At 44.7% G+C, this 22,239-nt stretch overlaps 3 protein-coding genes and 1 non-coding gene across 5 annotated transcripts; 1 reads left to right on the plus strand and 3 right to left on the minus strand.

Moving 5' to 3' along the window:
- Positions 1-102: 102 nt before the first annotated feature.
- Positions 103-9,884, minus strand: Atg18b (Autophagy-related 18b). Of its 2 annotated transcripts, none has more exons than XM_020950833.2 (4): positions 9,484-9,884; positions 1,683-2,413; positions 1,075-1,626; positions 103-1,011 (listed from the first exon to the last, which is right to left on the minus strand). In XM_020950833.2, the coding sequence occupies exons 1-4, from the start codon at positions 9,519-9,521 to the stop codon at positions 911-913; spliced, it is 1,422 nt and encodes a 473-aa protein (XP_020806492.2). In that variant the 5' UTR covers positions 9,522-9,884; the 3' UTR covers positions 103-910. The 2 variants fall into 2 exon arrangements, with proteins under 2 accessions (XP_020806492.2, XP_086693365.1); XM_086837239.1 differs by lacking the exon at positions 9,484-9,884 and adding an exon at positions 3,477-3,632.
- LOC147643014 (U4 spliceosomal RNA) lies at positions 3,493-3,632 on the minus strand. The gene has a single exon (XR_015272681.1). It is a non-coding gene; the product is annotated as a U4 spliceosomal RNA (small nuclear RNA).
- Positions 4,281-8,252, minus strand: LOC110182732 (uncharacterized). Its single transcript, XM_020950832.2, has one exon. The coding sequence runs from the start codon at positions 6,628-6,630 to the stop codon at positions 4,492-4,494; it is 2,139 nt and encodes a 712-aa protein (XP_020806491.2). The 5' UTR covers positions 6,631-8,252; the 3' UTR covers positions 4,281-4,491.
- Positions 9,885-10,412: 528 nt separating the features above from the next.
- Positions 10,413-20,988, plus strand: LOC110182743 (uncharacterized). Its single transcript, XM_086837241.1, has 8 exons — positions 10,413-10,965; positions 11,707-11,888; positions 11,947-12,435; positions 12,503-13,522; positions 13,617-17,757; positions 17,817-19,455; positions 19,516-19,634; positions 19,716-20,988. The coding sequence occupies exons 1-8, from the start codon at positions 10,713-10,715 to the stop codon at positions 20,219-20,221; spliced, it is 8,349 nt and encodes a 2,782-aa protein (XP_086693367.1). The 5' UTR covers positions 10,413-10,712; the 3' UTR covers positions 20,222-20,988.
- The last annotated feature ends 1,251 nt before the right edge of the window (positions 20,989-22,239 follow it).

The following is a 22,239-nucleotide window of genomic DNA, read 5'->3' on the forward strand; positions in this document are numbered from 1 at the left end:
CTACACACATCGCAGTGTTAAAATATCGGTCACGCTATATCTATGTATATTTCGATCATTTCTGCAACCAATAATCGAGACTTAATAGAAAAATTGTTCTGATTTTCGGGGTTTTTTAATTTTTATTTGCTTTTAGATTTTTGTAATTTTTTTGTTGTTTTTTCTTTTCTTTGTTTTTATCGTTTTTTTTTCTCTTTTCGTTTAATTAAATTAACTTATTTTGGGCATATATTGACATACGTACATAGCTATTAATATAATATTAATAAATCATATGTATACAAGTATTGCTTCGATATTTGTAAACACTTCACTTGAATACTTAGGATAATAGTTTAAATTATTCTGTTCTTTTGTCACATTTTAAATGTTTATAATATTTATATGTTAGATTTTCGCAAAGCTAATTGAATACGTTTGTTACACTTCTCTCCACATTAAGGTACAGGTTTTGTTGCTTATTTTAACTTTCATTCTTTTTTGGATTTTTGTTGAGCTTCTGTCGCACAATTTTTCTAGTCATCACCTTCAGTATATATATTTATATATATTATGTCTATGCCTAAATCTATATATCATACAAAAATACAGAGCTAGAATAAGTGCATAAGAGAGAATCTGTCTGAATTGGACAAAGATAAATTAGCGGAATGAGAAAACTAAGAACACTGCCAAATATTTTCACTCACATATATACAGAATAAGATGGAAATTAAATATAAATTAATACTTTTTTTTATATATTTTTTTGTGGAGTATTTTTGCTGTCTTGTTAGAACTTAAAGTACTTTAATTGGGGGGGATTTAAATAAGATATTCATTGTTCTTGGGAGAGGAATTTCCTAGTTTATTGCTAACCCGCCAGCTGTTTGTCAACAATGACCATATCCTTGTGGCTGCGGCGGCGTTGTCAATCCTTGGCAGCGATGGCTACTGGAGGAAATTGCCGCTCATCATAGAGCTTCGTTGGAGTGTCGATGGCATCACAGAGTTTGCGAAATTTGGCAGAATCTGTGGAATAGGAATATAAATTATTATCTATATAATAAGTATATATAAATATGAAGTACTCACCAGACATGGCATCCGCCTGGTCACCACGCAGGATGCTCGCATAGCTATTGTCCGGCATGGGATCCGGATTCTCGATGAGCACACTGGCCGCACAGCTTTTGAGCATGGTGAGCGAGGGCTGTGCCGTGGCATTTGTGGACTTGATCTGTGACTTTACAACACTTTCGCTCAGTTGCAGCTCAATTACATCCTCCAGAGCGCCACGCAGATCGTGGACAGACAGTAGCTTGCAGGCACCTCCCCGCTCCGCATTGAACTCGTGCACATACAGGAAGCCATCCTCACAGGCGATGAGCAGACGCAACTCCTTCTGGACGCGGGTCAGGGCACAGATATGCTTCAGCCCCGCCTGAGCTAGCTGCACTGTGGCAAAGGATCGATCCTGGGACAGGACTTCGCTGACATGTGAGGGCAGTAGAAGCGAGGACACCGCCTTGGAGAACATTCCACCCCAGCTGGCAACGGGCGTGGGCGCACTGTTGACTTCCTCTGCAACAGGAGGAACGCTCGTCGACTCCTTGGTCGCTTTGTCTGACTTTGCAGCCACTTCAGCTGCAATACAGGAAATTAATAACTGCAAACAATTTAGAGATCAGCAAAATACTCACCGATTGCCTTCAGTTCGACCGACTCCACGGCCCGGGCATCAATTTTGAAGACATGGACGGTTTCCGTGTTGGAGGAAGCGCACAGGAAGTCACCGTTGGCCGAGAAGACCAGCGAGGCAATGCGGACACAGCTAACACCTCGCCGGAACTCCTGCACCCGCTGACCATTCTTGACGCAAAACACTCGGATGACAGTGCCGCGTTCGGAGGCAGTGGCCAGCAGGGCTCCGCTGGGCGAGAAGGCCAGTCCCGAGAGCGGCGTATCATGAGCCTTGATGGTCATTCCCGTACGCAGCTTGCTGGCATTGAAGATGCGCAGTTCCCCACTGGTCTGGCAGATGGGGAAGGCCAGGTGTGAGTTCAGGGACAAGGCACAGAGACCCTGCTCGTTGGGGGCGATATTCTCGATAGAGTGCAGGATCTTCATGTCGCGAATGTCATGGATGTGTATGCTCTCCGCCAGGCACACGATCAACCTCTGGCGATTCATCCGCACACACAGGATCTCCGAAGGATAGAAGCAGTTGCAAATGTCCTGCTTCTTCTTAAAGTGCAGCATCTTAAGGCAGTTGGGCTTCTGGGCGGTGACCAGCACCACCAGCGAGCTATTGAACAGACGCTCCACGATTCGGATCTGCTCCGTATTGTCCTTGGCAAAGATCTCCTCGACCTTATCCTGGCCGGCTATCGAGTACAGGCGCAAGCCCGAGGGACTCAACACGGACAGGGAGCTATAAGAAAATAAATAAAATAATGGGGGATTAATATAGAGAATTTTAATAAACATTTTTATATATTAGAGAATATATTATAAATCTTGTGATTAAGATTTGTGCAATATGTTTAAAATAGTAATATAAGGTTTAACTTCTACAAGAAAGCCTTAAAGCTTGTTTAAAATTTGGAAGGCCATTACTTAATTATTTATTTCGGATATACATTTTAAAAATATAATTGTTTTTGTTCCTAATGCTAAGCTATGAGAATTATGGCAAATTAGTTAAATCTACTGGTCTTTAAAAAATTGTTACTTAGTTATTAACAATGTTACAATTTGCTATTTTTCTTTAAACTACAATCAAGGCTTAACATTTATTGTTAAATAACAAAACCCTTTTAACTTTGAATATTTTAAACAAAAGCCTAATGGAAGGCCATTACTTAATTATTTATTTCGGATATACATTTTAAAAATATAATTGTTTTTGTTCCTAATGCTAAGCTATGAGAATTATGGCAAATTAGTTAAATCTACTGGTCTTTAAAAAATTGTTACTTAGTTATTAACAATGTTACAATTTGCTATTTTTCTTTAAACTACAATCAAGGCTTAACATTTATTGTTAAATAACAAAACCCTTTTAACTTTGAATATTTTAAACAAAAGCCTAAGAAAACAAGACAGTCTCCGCTAATTTCACAATGTTAAAATATATTTTTTATTTTCCTTGCTATAAAATCAGTATAAATAGTTAAATTCCTGAATAAATTAACTTAAAATATAGCCACAGTTGTACTGCAATTATTTACAAGTCAACTAAAACAGTGCAAAATATACATATAATTAATTATAATTCAATATGTACACATTATTCCTTCCATTTTTGTTCAATTTTTAAATCCTAGCAACAAACTCTTGATTTTAAAAGTACATTATTTTACTAAATATTTAAAAGAAAACAATTTCCTTTAAGCCTAAACAAAAGAACATTATGAAGTGTGAAAACATCAATCAACTGTTTATTAATCACTGTCTTTTATACTAATTAGTGAATTAGTCACGTTCAATCTCACATTTATTATTTAATTAGCCCTCTCGGGCTTCCAAAAATTGCCGTAGCGGACGGTATTTCACGTCCCCATGGCGGGGTATTGGTTAAAGTTTTCAACTAGCAATAACCGCACCTCAGTAGAACTTCATCGGTTACGGTATTGCCACTGCGCAAAGATAACCTTTCGGTCGCCGGCGACCGGCACTCCATGCCGACGGCGCTGGAACCAGTTGGGAATTTTATGCGCATACGCACGGAAAAACAACACAGGCAAACGACTTTCGGCTGCCGGTCAAAAGGTGCAGCATGCTTTTAGGCACTCGTTGTTCTTGTAGTGCAGCAAACAAGGGGGAAGGGGGGAGGAAGGAAGGATATTTTGGTTTTTGAGATTCTTAAGGGTGGATTTTCATTGCAGCAGCAGCAGGACAGCTGCATTTGGTCATTCCGAATGAAAATATGAGTCAGGATTTGAAAGGGTTTTCTATGAAGGATTTATTTTAACTTTTAGAGTTTTGTTTTATAGCAGGACATGAAATTTGTTTATTTTTTCAAGGTCATCTATAAATATTTATATATAAAATATATAAATAACCACTTGTTGAGCACAATCAAATGCATTAAAAATCAATCAATTTGAAATTTGGTGATTTAAAGCCTTCATTTGGCAGTAATCTAAATTGGAAAAAGGTCAAGAGGTCATAATATATAATTATAATATATTTTATCGATTAAAAAAACCTTTAACAAAGTAATAAGTAATAAATCCCTTCCAAAAAGAGATTTTCTTCAAAAACAATTGAAGTTTTTACTAAAAGAAAACACAACATTTTCAGTAAAGAACATAAACTATTCCGTGTAATTTAATTTATTAGTGAAATTCGTTTATCTATTGAGACGCTATTGCCTCCACATTTTGTCTTAATTTCTACTAAAAGCAATCTTGAGATCGAGCTTTGAACATTATCGAGTTGCGCCAATGCACTTTGTACTCGGTGCCTATGGCCTGATTGTGCTTCCTTTACTCCCCTCTGCACTCCTCACAGGAGGTCACTGGGGGAGAGCTGGGACTCTCCCTCCGCCAGGTAAATGTGCATGGCCTTGAAGAGCAGGGCAATGCCCAGCTGCTTCTTTTGCTTCATCGTCCAGGACTGCGCGGGTCCATAGTAATCGCCACGCTTGAGATTTGTTAAGTGAGCCAAACCCATGGCATCAATGATGGAAGCCTCACGGGTGTACGCATCAATGGGCATAATGTTGTGGAAGACATGCAGGCAAACGACTCCACTGCCATGCTGCCATATCTCCAGGATGCGCTCCAGCTTCCGGCTGCCCATTTTGCCGCTCGACGGCGGCGGCGAACGAAAGACTTCCGGCTGCAATGTGCGGAATCCGCCACCGCGGCCACCAGCAGCCGCCTTTGCCTTGCCCTTGTCCCTTTGCTGGTGGAGCCGCGTGTGCTGTCTCATGGCATCGTAGAGATGAGCGTACGGTCGCGAGGACTTGCCCTTGCCCACATAGAAGATCGAGTCGAGAAAACGCTGCCATATCCCAAACTTGTCCAGAAAGGCGCTTTCCCCGGGTAAATTCCGCGAGATTCTTGGATCTATGAGCATGTAGATGAAGCTCTGCTTGATGTGGCCCTCTCGCAGGTTCTTCTTCGGCAGACTGGTCTTGGCGAAATGCTCGGCAGAGGCTGCCTCATGCGACATGTACTCGTTGATCCTGGCAAAATCCTCCGGCGAACGGAGAGTGCGATGCAACTCTACGGAATAGCGTATCTGCGCCTCTTGTGCATGCTTCTGGGCAGCCAGGAGAGCCTCCGTATTGCGCTTGTACTTTATCAGCTGCTTGATGTACAGCCGCTTTGTAGTCTTGGTAATGGGACCCACCGGAGCACCCAGCTGGGTTAGCTCCTTACGTAGAGCGTCAGTTTCATAATCCAGCGGCAGGGTGAGATTCGTGCTCACAGTGCTGTCCAATTCCGGTGACTTCTCCACTAGTGGCCGCTTGGCTTGCTCCCGCTTTTCGGTATTCTGCAGAAACTTGGCTTCGTAAAACACAAGACCATTCTCATCGTCCGTATGCACATAGGCCTCCTTGATCTGCAGGAAATACTCATCTTGGCGGGGAGAGATTATCGGTTCAGCTTCCGCTTCTACCTCTGGCTGCACATCCTCCTCCTCTCCTTGAGCTGTAAAGAAGCTATGCTCTGGCTCCGGTGCAACAACTACTGCCCGCGATACCTGCTCTACTAGGTGCTCTAATATTTGACGGCCCGAGCCCGGAGCCTCATCCTGCTGATCCTTGGGCTTCTCCTCGCTGCGCAGCTTCTGCTGCAAGTGCTGCTCATAGTTGAAGTCATCCTGGCTCATGGCCTCCTCCACAAGGGCCTCCACATGCTCGTCATACTGATGCAGCAAGGATTGGCGGGCCCGCGAGCGCTCCACCTTCTCCCGCCAGCTTTCAATAAGCGACCTTTGCTTGGGATAGTCTGGATCGTCGTGCGGGGCCGTTTCCCGCTGGCTCTGTATGAGCTGAGTGAGATGGGCCTCTGTCAAGGCGAACAAGTTAACCGACTCCTCGTCCGGCAGTGGAGGAATTCCTTCTACGTCCGGAAACTTCGGCTGCGGCCGATGCCGCCTGTGGGTGATGTTAATGTAGTAAGGCGACGTTGTGTCATGGTTGTACTTCAACTGGTTAGGAGTCACCGCATCTCCGGGCTGCAGGCGCTGCCGCTGACTCTTCAGGCGCTGTTTCTCACGAAAGATGTGATCCCTCAGCAGTTGCAGCACCTCAAAGTGACACTCCTCGATGGCATAGTGCACGGGCAGCTTGTTCTCCTCGTCGGCCAGATCTGTACGAGCGCCACGTTCCAGCAGCATCCTTACCAGCTCCTCGCGTCCATAGATGCTGGCAATGTGCAATGCTGTGGTCTTGCCATCGCACAGGGAGTCCACATCGAGGTCGGGGCACTCGAGGAAACGTTCCAGGATGCGGCGGGCCAGCTCGGCATTACGCATCCCACAGACATAGTGCAGCGGGGCCAGTCCCCGTTCGCAGGGCACGATGCCAGCGTTGATGGTGTTCCGCTCCAGCATGGACATGATGTCCGTTTCGTTCTCATCCTCCAAAGCGTCCAGCAGGGTCAGTGCCAGAAAGTTAGCCCGCTGCTCCATCGCTGCTGCACTGCAAATCGATTTTTCGCCATGCAATTTCCTCGCTCTAATTGCAGAAATTAGTTGTTATTCTCCTTTTTTTTAATTCTCGATTTTTCAATGTCAGCGCTTTTGTTGTTGTTGTTTCCGCGTTGGTATTTTTTGCAAGTGTGGCCATACTTTTAGTATGCAGCTGCAGCGTTGCCAGATGTCGGGAATCTAATTGGTACTTTTGAGCGCCACATTTGAAACCGGTTTCTTATGATTCCAAGCTATTATCATTGGATTTTGTTTTGCTTGGCTTTTGGCACATAATTAGCCTGCAAAGCACGCCTAACGCGATGAGCAGCCAGCATTATCGCGCTCTGAGAGCGCAACACGTGTGACTACATACACATATTTTTCAGTTTTAAATGAATATTTTTTTTTTGCTCATGAAATCGAAACTAGTTTCCCGCCGCCGCAGACGTAGCCGTCGCTAAAATGGGGCCCAAGGTTACGGTTACTCGGCCCCTTGTTATGCGATAGCGCTCTGAGGTCTCCTCTACCCTAGCATTGTTGTTGCCGTTTGGAGGCTTTATTTTTTGCGTGGTCTTCGGGGTTTGTTAGTAAACAAACGTAATGATTAACAAAAAATAATAATAATATGACGCATACAAAATATTGACTATCTATTGTTGTCTATTCGGGGGGAATATTTAAGGATTAACCTCATGAAATGTAATTCCCTAAAAATACCTATTAATTCATTAATTAATAATATTAATAATATAATAATTAATATATTTATACTTGAAGCAAGTATAATCAAAGAATTATACAAATGTTAGTCTAAGTAAACAAAGGGTTTTTCAGTTTGTTTTTCTGTTTTACAATCGTAACTTTGTTTGTAAACAATTGCAGTTGTTTGTAATGACGAATAACAACAACAAACCGGTACATATATATTTTTACAAAAGTCAAGAGTGCAATCCAGTTCGTTCCCATCAAAAACATTACGTTGAGTAAGCAATTGCATCTTAACAAGTAAATAAAATAATAAAGCAAAGTCAAAAACAATGGTCGAGCTCAAAACAAAAACAACCTGGATCCAATAGATACATATCTACACATTTTTGAATCTTTGTTCTTTGAGATACAAAGATAGTTATTTGAAATGCATTTATAGATTTTTTTTAAATATAATAAATATAAATAGTATTTCTTTAGTTTCTTATATACAGTGAATACTGTTCTAGATTTCTGTATCACGTGATTGCAATGCAAACGTTTCGCAAATTAATGCATATATTTTTTATTATAAATAGGCACTATTGTTCTGTATTTTTAAGAACACAACAAAGAAACCCCTTACGCAGCACTTAATTTAAAAACAAATTAAGAATAAGATGAGTAACGTATGCAATTTTTAGCACTGCTGCATCACGTGTTTGCCCAACTGATGCCTTGTGGTCTGTCCAAAGCCCAGCCCCCTCTGAGGCGGGCAGGGGGGAGGGCTCGAGCAAAAGTCAAAGGAAATGCCTCGTTTGATAATATTTGATTTGATTATTTTTGTTATGTTCAAGCGTTCTGGCGTGCATTCACCTGTGCGGACTAATTGATTTGTTTCTGATTAGAGAGCGTCCGCTTTCCTCTCCCTCTCTCCCCCCTATCGCTTTCTGATAGAAGCTTCTTTGTTCTCTTTCGCTTCATGACGCTCATAGTACATCAGCTGCCCGTTTTTATTGCAATCGTGTTCTTTTTTCCCCCATTTTCGCCATAAGTGGAAATATTGATTATATTTGCTGCTATTTGCTTTATAATTTTTTTCGTTTAGCAAGCAAGAGCGAGGGAGATAGCAGGTGCGGAGATGACACTTGCCCTGAAGTAACGGTACGCTAAGATTTGCATCTCTTTTTTTTTTGTTACTGTTAATACGAAAACATGACATCAGCTGAGCGAAAATAATCGAAACGGTGCATAAGCGAAACTGGTTAATAAGCCTGAGATTTTGAGGCTGTGTTTGTGAGTGTAAACAATAGAGGTAACAATTTTAGGGATAGATAGTGGTTAAACTTGACCATAAATATATATATTTTCATTTTGTTTATAGAAATGTAAAAAACAAAACGAGCCGAATTTTTGGGTTAATAAATCCGTACACTCAATTTAAAAAAATTAAAATTTGTATAAATTTTTGAACATTTTTCTTTAAACAATTTTATAATTATAAAGATTATAAAAAGCTAAGCAATTAAACTCTATTTGCATGAAATGCTATAATTCTCACGCGCAGCTTTATAAAGCTGTTTGCATTGGCGAATCGCTCGCTGTCAGCTGTTGCGCATTATACACGCGAATGTGTGCCAGTTGTGCGTGTGTGGGTGCCTTCAAGAAAGACACTGGCCAACAAAGAGAGCGGAGTCGAATGTTTGTTTTGTTGCTGCGACCAGTGTTGGTTAATCATTCACTCTTTAGGCTTCCTGTTGGATAGTGTATGGCGGTTATTACCACAACCCACCCACCCTCGCCTCACCCCAAGACAGTGTATTTCATAATAGATGTATGTATGCATGTCATTGTTATTGGAACTGCTTGTTTGCATGTTCTAATAAACTATATACACATATACAACAAATGACGCCAATTCACGCTCACCTAAACACACACAAACACACTCCCACAAACATGTCAGACAGTTACAGTTGAGCTATTAACAAGACAACCCCCCTTCCCCTTCTTTCTCCACCAGCTCATCCTCAGCAGCTGTTTTTGCCTTGTTTATTCATCAAGTTTGTGTCGATTTTTGTATCTCAATTGTTGTTTTTTTTTTGCGCTGGTTTGACCTTCCTGGCTTGGAGCCCCCAAGGATGCCCCGCATTTGTTGCTACTTACGTAAAGTCCTGGTTGAAGTTCAGCTGATATGTGGCCATGATTGCTGGGGGTTTTCTCCTCCTTTTGCTGATTTTAATCTCTATATCTCGGTTACACTTTCACTGGCTTTTGGCTTGTATCTATTTTTTTCTCTCTCGATGTATCTTATTGCACTTTTTCACCGTTCGCTGGGAGCGAAACACAAAAAACACACAGTACTACGCGGGCGGATGAGCAGAGCGAAGTGTTCGATTCGATTTCTGATAAATTAAATTCGTTTTGTTAGCGTCGGTTGTCTTTGTTGTTTTTCTGCGACTGTTTTTCTGTTTTCTCGTTCTATCTATCAACAAATTCCCCCTACACACACACACACTCGAACCTCTGGCTCTTTGGAACCAGTGCTCGCTCACGTCGAACTAGTCAGAAAAATACCGTAGGTACTTCGTAACGGACATTATGTGAAATGTAAAGGCGGAGTAAAATACCACGCTTAAAATGTGTGTAAAAAGTGGTGTAAAATAAAAAATGCTAGGAAATTTGTATAAACTCAGAACCAAAAGTTTATATATAAGCTTATGATGAAGGTTTCATAGTACATAGTAAAAATTTTATTTTTATGGATTCTTTCTGTGGGTTGGCCCGTATTGCACAGCGATGACAATTCAGTCCGCGAAAAAGGACACCCGGGCCACAGATTAATACATCCTACAGCTTCGTTACTAAAGATGTTTTCGTATCTGCCTAAAACAAACAGATTAAATCATTTTAGTTAATTCGATACAACATAAAAATAAACAACATAATTGAAATTGAGTAAAGTATTATTTAAATTTCCAAAATAATTTATTTTTAAAACGTCCAAGAAGATCTAATTCTATTAACAATTTATTTTACACACTGTAAATATACCAAAAACTAGTTCTTCCAACTATGAGAATGCCAACTTGCTCGTAATATACTACTAAGATTCAGTATTTTCAGGCAACGTGAGTACAGCCACACTGAAGGTCACAATAGAAAAATAAAGCCTTTTTCTTTTGTTTTAAACTTCGATTTTTTAATGTAAAAACGCCTGCTCATAAACCACAAATATGCACAATCGACCGCCCGCAGTGCTGTGCAAGCCGGGTGCTTAAAATTCGGACAAATGTCGTGTGTTTTCAGTGCCAATTGTGCGGTGTTTTCAGTGTAGTATACAACTTTTTGTGTCTCTACGAAAATTTTCTCCCGTTCTTGGGGACGCATGAAAAATGGCGGCGTCCTCAGCTGCGGCTGCGGCGACCACAGTTCCGATTCCAAACCCAATCCCAGTCCCGCTGCCCACGGAGGCAATATCGGAGGAGTGCAAGGATGACGACGCCCTCAGCTCCACACTCCACACGTGCGCCAACGATCCGGACTTTGCGGTGATTTGTGCCTTCCTGCAGAAGTTCGCCAAGGACTTGGGCCTGAATGTGCCGAATTTCAAGCATTTGCAGGAGTGGCTGACCAACAACGATGAAGGTGAGTGCCACAGGCGGCTAGTGTCCACTCCGCCTAGAGTGGCAAGTGTTTGAAAAGGGATAAAAGAAACGAGTTATATTGAGTTACATACAAAAAATATTTATGGCAAAGCAAAAATGAAAATCTGGGAAAATTGTGTTTTCAATTGGCTTTGCCAGGTGAGAGAGTGAGAAAGAGGAACTCTCTCGGAGAGCTCTCTCCGGTTTGTTTGTGGTGGTAAGAGTATGAGAAAAAGAGAGAGAGCTAGCAAAGAGCGAATTTTATTTGTTGTATTTTCAACAACACAAACAAAACCGTGAAACTTGTTTTGATTTATTTGTTTTTTAATTCTTAAATTGGGTGACATTATTTATTATTTATTTATTAATATTTTTCATTTTTATTCCCATTAGGTGAATTTTTCTTAGTTGAGTAATATATTTTTAAATGTGTTATTTTTTTAATTTTACCGTATTATCGTTACCAATATATCGTTTTCTGCATCAATAAGAATGAAATACATCTTTTTTATCCATTACATTGTATTGAAGTAATATTATTTCTCTCTACAAATAATTAATTAATACAAGTTGTAAAATTGAATTGTTATTAAGTTAAATTCTTATTGTTCATAAATTAAAATAGTTTCAATTCTAGCTTAAGCTTAAAAGATGTTTTCACAAAGGTTCTCCATATTTTATGCCACCAATTGTTATCCAAAATTACAAGTTTATTAATTCATTAACATTTCCTTCCTTACAGTTCCCGAACTGAGAGACCTGCATATTAAACTGCTGCGAAAGACCCGTAAGACGGTCCACGAGAAGAGCTGGGAGTCGGCCCTCAGCAAGTTCTGTTTCGGTTACTCGGTCCAGGATGCCTGGGAGATCGAACGTTTTGGCTACAAGAACTCCAGTCTTAAGGTCAAGCTGCGGATTTTTCGAGTAAGAATTGCTACTTAATGCCTCATTATGCCTTTACTCACCCATCTCTATCCTGCAGGAACTCCTTGAGAGCCAGTTCGAGCGCAATGCCAAGTTTCGTGCCCACATCCTTACACTTAACGCCGACACTCTGCGATCGGAGCCCATTGGAAGGGATCGACTGGGCCATGCCTACTGGCTGACCCAGGATGCCGACTGCAACCTGCGCATATACCAAGAGCACCTGGACGAGGAGATCTGGCAGGTGGTGGCCACAAACCGAGATGAGTTTGTCAATCTCATTGCCAGGCTGCGTGGCAATGAGGTAGTGCTACCCTCCAAGGACATAGGTGAGGCTGATGAGGACACCAGTAGTAGCAACAGCTGTCCAGCCAAGCCACCACCTCCAGTGGAAAGGGTGGAGGAAGAGGATGATGATGAAGATGAGGAGGAGGATGAGGAGCCGCCTCGCAAAGAGGAGGCGCCGGAAGTAGTGAAAACAGTGCCCAATCTGAAGATTAAACTTCGATCACCCGATCAGGAGGAGCAAAAGGCCAAAAGAGTTAAGGTGATTATCATTATTGTAATCCCGTTTCCGGGGAAAACCTAATAGTATTGTTTTTTCTATCTTGCAGCCCCTGCTCATCAGTCAGGCCAAGCTGGGAGGCAGTTTGTCGCCGGCTCCGGCCAAAAAGCGTTCAATCGAGGACGTAGACAGCAGTCCCACAGCTGCATCGCAGGAGGAGCTCAAGAAGCACCGACCCACGCTGCTGGACACCAAACGTATTAAGAAACCCAGTCGTTATGAGAGCACCAAGGATGAAAACGAAGGTGAATCCGGCGACGAAGAGGAAGAAGGCGACGAGGAAGAGGACTCCGAGTTGGATGAGGGCGAAGAGGAGGAGGAGGAGGACATTGACAGTGCGGCAGCTGATATTGAAGAGGATGACGACGATGAGGACGATGAAGTGGGCGAAGCCGTCGAAGATCCAACTGTGGTGGTCCGCGGCGAGGGATCCGGACGCGAGAATGAGTCTATTCCGGATAACGATTCACTCTCCTATAACTTAAACTACGAGGACAATCTCGAGTTAAGTGAAGTCATTGAAGATCCTGTGTTCTATGTCTTCGGTCAAGGTAACGGTGCCGATTGCCTTGTTGGTAATGGTCAGCACGAAGCTCCAGCGGAAGAAACTACCTCGACCAAGTCCGAGCCCAAGGCTACATTCTTCTTCGGCGAGCCGGGATGCCTCAAGTTAAGCCCCATGAAGCAAAACCCTAAGCCAGAGGCGAAGCGCAGCATTTTCGACAGCCTAGACGGTGAGGAGAAGACCAATGGGGACAGCCAAAACTCCAGGGAAGAGACTCCACCGCGGAATGGCAGTGAGCTCAAGGAGGGTCCATCGACTACTGCTGTTGCTGTTCCCAGCGGAGAAAAGCTTGATGACCAAGTAACTAACGAAACGACAATCTCAAAAGAAGCAGGGAGCGAAGAACCCAAGTTACCTGCAAAGGCAGATCAAGAGAACAATGTTAAGGATAAGAATACGGAAATCTCCAATACGGCAGAAGCAAAAGAAGAGCTGGCCCCGAAAAGGAAGGACATATTTCTGCAAAATAAATCAGAAATTGATGGAAAATCATCTTCTAAACAGGTAATAATTAATTGAATCAAGTATACCTAATATGTAACATTTACTAGAGCTCGCAAAGGTCGTAAAACTAACTTTTTGTTTACTTTGTTTTCAGTTAAAGGCAGCAGCTAAGAGTTCTGAGGAAAAGCCAGACCCCCAAGAATCAAGTCAAGAAACCGAGAGTGCAAATGGCCCAATACCAAACGAAAGTAAATTGGATAAGGAGGACAAACCTCTGGAGACCAATCAGGAGAAAGCGGAGTGTAGTGCAAGAAGAAGTAGCTTAAGCAATGACAAAGTTTCGACTGCAAAAGAGGCATCCAAGGAAACGCAAAATAAAACGGAAACCGAAACTAAATTGGAAACAATAAGCCACACTGAAACCATTAAACCTGAAACCAAGACTCAAGATACAAAATCGGTTAAGGAATCCATTGAAGTTAGTAACAAGCCAGAAACTTTAGAAAAAACTGCTGATAGTGTCAAAAAAGAGAGTCAAGCGAGCTTAAAGCCGGAATCCCCAGATAATTCTACTAAAATAACGTCAGTAAATCTTGTGAATGACGAGGCTAAGCACTCCGATCTTGGTAGAGATCAAACTAAATCAATACCAAGCAGCACTGAAACTATGACCTCTACCGAGGAAGAAAATCTAAAGAAAATTGAACAAAACGAAGTGCCCAGTGCTTCCCCAGACTTGATTTCTAAGGATAAAATTGATACTACTAAAGCAATGGAGAAAAGTGCCTCCGAACCAAGGCCCGATGTAAAACCTATCGAGGCTAAACCTACACCTGCACCGCCCAATAGAAAGCGTCGTCTTAATGACTGCCAGCCTGCTCCTAGAAATTCTACTTCCGAAAGCGAAGTGCAGGAAGAGGAGCTGCATCAAAACCAAGACGAGGACGATGCTGCTCTGGATGACCTTGATGTTGGTGGCAAGCGCATAAAGATGCGTCCTAAAGTATCCAACGTGGAGGTCAGGCGCAAAGTGGAGGCTCAGAAGACACAGATCGAGGAGACGACATCTTCCAGCGGAGAGGACGACCCGCGCAGTCGTCGCAAGATCATAGCTCCGAAAAGACACCTGGATAAGACAACGCCTTCCAACATCAAGCAGAAGCCCACTCTGGCCGAAATTATTGAAAAGAAGCTAAAGAAGACACCGGAAAAGGGAACGCCGGAGAAAGAAGTTGTGGAGCAACTTTCTGAGAAGCAAGCAAAAGAAAAGACTCCTCCGCCGCCGCCGCCAGCCAGAGAAGTCACACCACCTGCCTCCTCCACCAAAAAGTCACCGGTGACAAAACCTCTGAAGAAAAATCTGCTTACCCAGCTGCGACAGGGAGATGACAGCGAGGAGGAGGCTATTCCTAGAAAGCGAACAAACAGCGACAATGCCTTGCCAGAAGCGATAAATCCTAATGTTTCCCTTGGAGTTCCTGAAGCATCGCAGCACCGGAAGCGTCGCAGTAGTGAAGAAGCCAAGGAGACCATCTCCAAAGAAGCCTCACCCAATGAAACCTCTCCCTCTGCCATCTGTGAGAAGCTGAAGCGCAACAACGAACAGGACATCAAGGAGGAGGTTGAAACGACAGAGGTGGATCCGCTGGCATTGCCCGCAAAGGACTCGTCGCCGACTTCAGCCAAAGAAGAAGGCTCTACTCCAGAGGGGTCTGCAGCCCGTCGCTCTGGACGCCGTGGTGGAGCCGCTGTTGTTTACTCCGAGTTGCCTCAACCCAAAAGAACGCGTGGTGGAGCCAAGGAGAAAACACAGCCAGATGCAAAATCAGAGGTAAAGCAGGAATCCGATGATGAAGAGGACAAAGAGGAGGAGCAAGACACCACTAAAACTCCAGTTAAACCAACAGTGGAAATGAAAAAGGAAGAGCCCAAGGCGAAAACAGAACAAGATAAGTTAGCGGATGAGGAGCAGCCTGTGAAGGAGGAACCCAAAGAGGAGCCCAAGCCCAAGGTGGGTCGGGGACGAGGTCCTCGCAAGAAGCGTGAAGTGGATACCACCAACATCATTGAAGCCACTGACTCCGAGACCCCGGTGCGTCAATCCCGTCGCATTGCTCAGCAGAAGATCAAGGAGGAGGCAGAACGCCGCAAGCTTGAGGAGGTTGCTCTTCGTTCCATGAAGCAGGAGCTCAAGAAAAAGAAGAAAGCCGAGAAGGAGGCTGATCCTACAGTACTGGAGCCTTCCGGTGAGGAATCCGAGTCAGAGGCCAGCGAGGCAGCAGAAGAAGAGACGCGAAATAAGAAGAAAAAGAAATGCCCCGGCAAGGATGGCTGGTCATCGGACTCCGAGGAGCAGCCTGAAAGCGAGGAGGAAGAGGAGGAGCCACCGCATTACGACACGGACCCCGGCTCACCACTCTTTCGCTCGGACCATGAATTTTCGCCCGAATCCGAGCTGGAGGACGAGTCGCAAGTGGTGCCCATGAAGCGGGCACGTACTGTGCGCAAGGAGAACGCTGAGGAGGAGGAAGACGATGCGGAGGAGGCGTGCCAGGAGTGTGGCAAGTCTGATCATCCCGAATGGATACTGCTCTGCGACACACCCGCTTGCAACAAGGGCTACCATTGTTCCTGCCTATCTCCCGTGCTCTTTTACATCCCCGAGGGTGACTGGCACTGTCCACCCTGTCAGCAGGAGCAGCTCATCACCGCTCTCGAGAGCCAGCTTCAGAAATTCGATGCCTTGGTGGCCCAAAAGCAGCAAGAACGACGCCTGGCCGAGGAGCAGGCGGAGCGAGATCGTCAGGATCGAGAGGCAGCCGCCAATCTGGCAGCGAATGACAATAACTCGAAGAGGAGAGACAAGGATGATGACGACGATGATGATGAGGAGGAGGACCAGGAGGTGTGCAACAAGGCCGACAAGGTGAAGCGTCGTCGGGGCGACGGACGTAGCAATCGGCGTGCAGCTAAGCGAGGCACCAGGCGTCGGCGCGGTGACGAATCCGCCTCTAGCAATGGCAAATCCGCTGGCAGTGGCTCTGGATCCGGGTCTGGATCTGGTTCTGGCTCCAGCAGCGATAACAGCAGCAGCTTCTCGGATTCGGATGATGAGCCGATCTACAAGCTACGCAAACGGCGCCAGATCAATGTGAGCTATCGCCTCAACGAATACGATGACCTCATTAATTCGGCGCTAAAGAAGGAAATGGATGAGGTGGCCGGTGCTGGGAATCTCGGACGTGGCAAGGATATCTCCACCATCATCGAGGCGGACAAGGAGAAGGCACGACGCGAAGATCAGGAATCGAAGGAGCCTGCACCGGCGGCAAATGAAGCTAACAACGAGAATGAGAAGGAGAAGAAGCAAAAGGAGAAATCCAAATCCAGTGGCAGTGGCAGCTCATCCTCCGACGACGAGGTGCTCCTCAAGCGAAGCAACAAGTCCACGAAGCAGCCGCCGGCTAAAAAGAAGCCTCGCAAGCTAACCACCTTGGATGTGAGCAGCGAGGAGGATCACGGCAGCGATGAGGACTTTAAGACATCAAGCTACTCGGATGAGGACACCTCACAGTCTGGTTCTGGTGACTCTGACTCCAGCCTGGAGGTATACAGGCGACCTGGCAGAGGGAAGAAGCAACGGAAGGCGGCCAGAAGAGCGGCCCGCGAGAGACGCAAGGATCGCAAGTTCGTGGTCGAAGAGAGCGACGAGAGTGAGGAGGAGGTGCAGCAACGGCGGAGCACCAAGTCCAGCAAGAAGAAGAAGAAGGAGGACTCTGACTACACGGAAACGGAAACCGATGACGACGAAAACGGTTCGGAATTGTCCGAGAACGTGGACAGTGCCGATCTGTGCGACGACACGACATCTGAAAGCGATGACGGTGCCTGGCATCCCTCCAAAAAGAAGAAGAAGGCGGCGGCTGCTAAGAAATCAGGTTCTTCGGCAATAGCCAGGAAATCACCCAAGTTGAAGAAACCCGCCAGTCAGCCAGCGAAGAAGGTCAAGCGGTTGGAGTACTCCGACGATGACATCAGTGAGAGTGAACCTGAAGAAGATGAGGAGGATGAAGAGGACGATGATGGTGCACCGCTGTCGGGCAAGGGTTCCGGCAAGCAGCCACGCTCTCAACCCCTCAAATCCAGTGGATCCTCGGCGGCGCAGTCGGGCAAGGGAAAGGGCAAAGGCAAGGCCAAGAAGAAGAAGGCAGCATCCTCCTCCGATGAGGAGGAAGGTGTTGCATCCGATGATCGCACCCGAACACGTGGACGTCGCTACGCTTATATCGAAGAGGGTGAGTTATAAATAAATAAAATTTCTCAAGCATTATTTATCCAAATTAAAACATTACAGATGACGATAGTTCCGATGGCGGCATTAAACCCGGTGTCCATCGTCCCGACACACCGCCTGAGGAGCGGCAGAAGTTCATCCAACGGCAGGAAGAGATCAAGCGAATGCTGGCCGAAAAGAATGCCGAGGGAGCCAAGCTGGCTGCCACTCCCCGTCTAACGCCCATCAAGTCAGGCGCTGGAGGAACTGGTTCAGAAAAGCGTACGCCCGGCAAGGCCACTGGCGCCGGTGGCGATTCGCTGTCCACTGTCCCACTCTCGGTGATACGGCAGGCGAAGGTGCTGGACATCGACTACCTGCAGCGCAAGGGTGAGACTATCGGTGACCTAGACGACGTGGATGAATCGGAGCTGGATGATGCAGAGCTACCCGATGACCTCCCCGAGGACATTGGGGATGCCATCGCACGCATGGTGGAGGAGGAGGAACAGTTTAGTGCCGCTGTGGCAGCCCGAGAGCTACCCGGAGCCGAGGAAGTGTTGCGTACCACGCCCTCCAAGTCCAAGCAAGCAAGCAGAGCGGCTCCCGAGGCAGCTGTTCCACCTCCCAGTGCATCGGGACTGCAGGAGCCACATCGCAAGCGTTTGCCCATGCCCACCATGCATCCGCCGCTGCTCCGTCACCAGTTCCCTCTGTCCGTTAGTCAAGCACATCCGCCAGCCTCACTCCTGCCACCTCAGCCGCCGCCACACGGAATGCATCCCATGCTGCAGCGTCATCTGTCGCAGGCAGTCCCGCCTCCTCAAGCCATGCAGCTGCTGCAGAATGCATTGTCCGCCCCACTCGGACAGCCATTAGGACGGGCTAACTATTCACCCGGACCTCCAACAGCTCAGCATCTGCCGCTAGTTATGTCCATGCCATCAGCTGCAGCGGCGGCACATCTAATGCAATCTGCGGCCGCCTCAGCTGCAGCACGCCCACCCGATGGCGGAGCAGCTGGAAATCCCACAGCCGACACTAAGCCACGTGGCAGACGGAAAAAGGTCACACCGCTCAGGGATCAGTTGCAGAAGCAACAAACGGCGGCAGCTGTCGCAGCAGCCACATCATCAACGGTGACTCCGCCTACAACAGTTCCAGCGGAAAAGTCAAAGGGACAGCCCCAGCCGCTTTTTAAGCCGCACGAGGATGCCCCTAACGCTCCTCCCGGAGCTCCCAACGCCTCGCAGGCCTCTGTGATTACCCGGATGCCCGCACACCTGCCCCTTCCCCATGGACGTGGACACGGACAACATGGTCACGGCCCGCCCGCCGGCATGTATCCCAGTAGTGCGGAGTTGGCTCGCTTCTATAGCCAAGTGGCGGGACAACCGCCACCTGTGTCTGCTACCTCTGCTGGATCACGCTCTCCTTCGTCATCGCCTGGACCACCGCGTCACCTTCTGCGTCCACAACTACCGCCTGGTCTTCCGCCACCACACTCAACCCTCCGGCCCACCTACGGACCACCGCCGCCACTACGGGGATCCGGTCCCCCCGCATCGACGGCCAGCGGTGGAGGAGCGCCAAATACACGTCCACCTTACCTTCATGGTGCGGAGCACCACGGCGGACCTTCAGGACCACCCATGGGAGGAGCCTATGGCTCTGGACCACCACCAGCACGTCATGCATCACCCCACTTGAATCCGTACAGGTGAGTCAGCAAAGATTTGTGTGGCACGAAAATGTGTTTGACGTTTGAATCGGTTTCCAGAGCACCACCTATTTATGGCAATCCCAACTATCCGCCTCGTGTGGGAGGAGGACCGCCAGGAGGACCTCCAGGACCTGGTAATATGCGACCTGGATCAGTGGATTTTGCGGCAGGAGCACGTAAGTGACTTTATTAATCTTATACGGCTTGAGTCGCCTCTAAATAACAACTTTAATTATGATCTTTTTTGTCAATTTCAGGCGGCTATCCTCCCTATGGCTACTATCCCCCGCCACCACCACTGACCACGCCGCCTTCCCAAGTACCGCCCAATTCGGTGATCGTTAGTGTACCCCCACTGGTGACGCCCACCAATCACTCGGTGTCTGCTTTAACACGTGCAGGCAAAGCACCACCGCCGTCAGGACCTCCGCCTCAGAGTGCACCAACTCTGCCACCTGCTGCAGCAGCACCCGCAGCACCTATAATCACTGATAAACCAACGGCTGCAGCTGCTTCCGTGATAACAAGTAAAAAGCTGACCACCTTGGGTGCCTATCCCATCAGCAAATCCCCGCCAGCTGTTGGGGGCGAGGGTCCAAGGGTAGGAGGAACCACAAATTCACCGGCAACCATTGCCGAAGATGATTCGGGATCGGCTCATGACACAACAGCGCCGCCAGCTGCCACGGGAGGCACTGCGGTGGGCGAGTTTAGTGGCTTGGTGAGCTACTTTAGCTCGCAGCAGGACGATTATGACACATAACAAACCCCGGCGGGCGCCTAAAGGGAGAAAAACTGTAAATATATGTAGTAGCTGATATCTGTAATTAAGGATTAAAGAGTACTGTAAGTAGGGTAGTCTTTGGACAACCAGCAGGTAGAGTTGTCCGGAGATTGCATTGCCCTCTGTAGGGCGGAGCTTAATATCCTGCTTTAGGCCACTTATCGGAAATTTACTCCCGCAAAGCAATTTAGAAGGAAAACTAATTTGACAATTTTGTTTAGTTTAAAGCAAGTGGAGTTATACTACGTTGTATGATATCTAATGAGCTGATTTGATTGTTTTATGTTGTATAGAAATTTTGTTTTGACCAGCGACAGACATTTTCCCCATTAAGTAATTAATTTATTTACCTATCCCATAATTTTCTGTGCTCTTAGAGTTCTTAGCTAAAGCAAAAACATTAACTACATCTAGTATTCTAATTTTAGATGTATATTTTATGGGAATTATAGCGAAAGGCGCATAAGTTATCTATGATACATACCATTAATGAGTACTAAACTATAAACGAATAATACCCTAAACATAATGCAATGTAAACTAACGATACTTCGAGTAATAATGAACCCCTCACTAAGCAATTGGAATATGAGCATGCAGTGCATATTACAAAAACAGTTAAAACTACCTAAAAAACCATTATTAACATAATGCAAATGGTATACTAAGATCAAAGATGGGCAAAACACACATATTATATATATATTGATAATAAAAATATTTATCATTAGTTGCAAATATTACAATTTAACTGAGTTTTAATTATATAATTAGATATAGCGGGGGTTCTTTTGTCAGCTTATTTAAAGAAGAATATTCTATGTTTTATAAAATAAACCAGAAGTAGAAAGTTATACCTCAGTTGTGCTTTTATTAATTGTTTGATTTAATTTCGTTAAATATTTATTCATTTACAAAACAACCCTTAATAAATAATGAATTTAATTCAAACTTAGCTTAGAGAGGTTAAAGCTAACATATTCAGCAAATTCAAATTTATATAGCCTCTGCAAAAGTCTTAGACGCGTGTTTCAGGTGAAGGTTATAAGAAAGTTGAATCTAAAATTCGCAAATCGAAATGTTTGCCAAAAAAAGTGAAAACTATTTATGAAAATGTCAGCAGCAGTTGGCAATATGCTTGAATAGTTTCATTTGCATAAAATTTAATGATAGGCATTTGCATAACGATTATTCAGATCAGCTTGATCAGGTGATACATATGTTGAATTTAACGATATATTAAATAGTTAAAAACACCCATTTAAAGCAATTTATACTTCTTGATATTGTAATTAGCAATATACAAAGTAAATGGATTTATTACAATCATAATTATTAACGAATTAATTATAGTTTGATTAACTATAGTTAAATCATGAAAATAAACCTGAATAAGTCAAATTCCTCATTAGCCTGAATTGCCATTTTCAACCTTACTTAATTGTTGGTTCATTGACAACTTTACTTTAGTGATCATCGATAAGTAGGATAGCAAATAGTCCGTGTGCAGTTAACGCTAAGTGCTAAATAATAACCAATTCATTGCCAAATAGCAAATGCAGTAAGCGAATTTCGTGTGCTAAATGAATTCCAATTCATTGCGAAATTGTAGTAAACAGTATCTAAATCTAAAGATAGTAGTGACCTTTAAAAAAAATTCCCAGATGCTACATATCAATTGGTAAATATTGGATATGCTTTCTTCAAAATAATTATATATTTTTTCTTGTTCCGTGTCAAAAGTCGAGCCAATCTAGATAAGTCCATTTGTCTTACTGCCTCTATGTCAACTTATTTTATTTAAATAGCTTAAAAGCGGATAGTTTTCGAAACTATATTTATCATTTGCGAATTTATTTTATTCCAACTGCGTCTATCAATATTTTGCTATATTTTTGGTCCACTGGAATTATATCTAATAATGTCTTTTAACATCTAAGAAATGTATCCTTAATTGGTTACTTTTCAAAGTATTTTAAGTTGATCATAAATAACTT

This window comes from Drosophila serrata, unplaced genomic scaffold, assembly GCF_035046125.1.
Source record: "Drosophila serrata isolate PLE 108 unplaced genomic scaffold, ASM3504612v1 contig_302, whole genome shotgun sequence".
Taxonomy (NCBI): domain Eukaryota; kingdom Metazoa; phylum Arthropoda; class Insecta; order Diptera; family Drosophilidae; genus Drosophila; species Drosophila serrata.

Bases quoted from the DNA above. Each gene is read 5' to 3' on its own strand.
- Atg18b (XM_020950833.2), bottom strand. From the start codon at position 9,521: ATGGCCACATATCAGCTGAACTTCAACCAGGACTTTAC. The intron at 2,414-9,483 runs GTAAGTAGCAAC...ATTTTCTTATAG, and splicing joins AACTTCAACCAGGACTTTAC to CTCCCTGTCCGTGTTGAGTC. The intron at 1,627-1,682 runs GTGAGTATTTTG...CCTGTATTGCAG, and splicing joins GGTCGAACTGAAGGCAATCG to CTGAAGTGGCTGCAAAGTCA.
- LOC110182743 (XM_086837241.1), top strand. From the start codon at position 10,713: ATGGCGGCGTCCTCAGCTGCGGCTGCGGCGACCACAGTTCCGATTCCA. The intron at 10,966-11,706 runs GTGAGTGCCACA...CCTTCCTTACAG, and splicing joins GCTGACCAACAACGATGAAG to TTCCCGAACTGAGAGACCTG. The intron at 13,523-13,616 runs GTAATAATTAAT...CTTTGTTTTCAG, and splicing joins GAAAATCATCTTCTAAACAG to TTAAAGGCAGCAGCTAAGAG.
- LOC110182732 (XM_020950832.2), bottom strand. From the start codon at position 6,630: ATGGAGCAGCGGGCTAACTTTCTGGCACTGACCCTGCTGGACGCTTTG.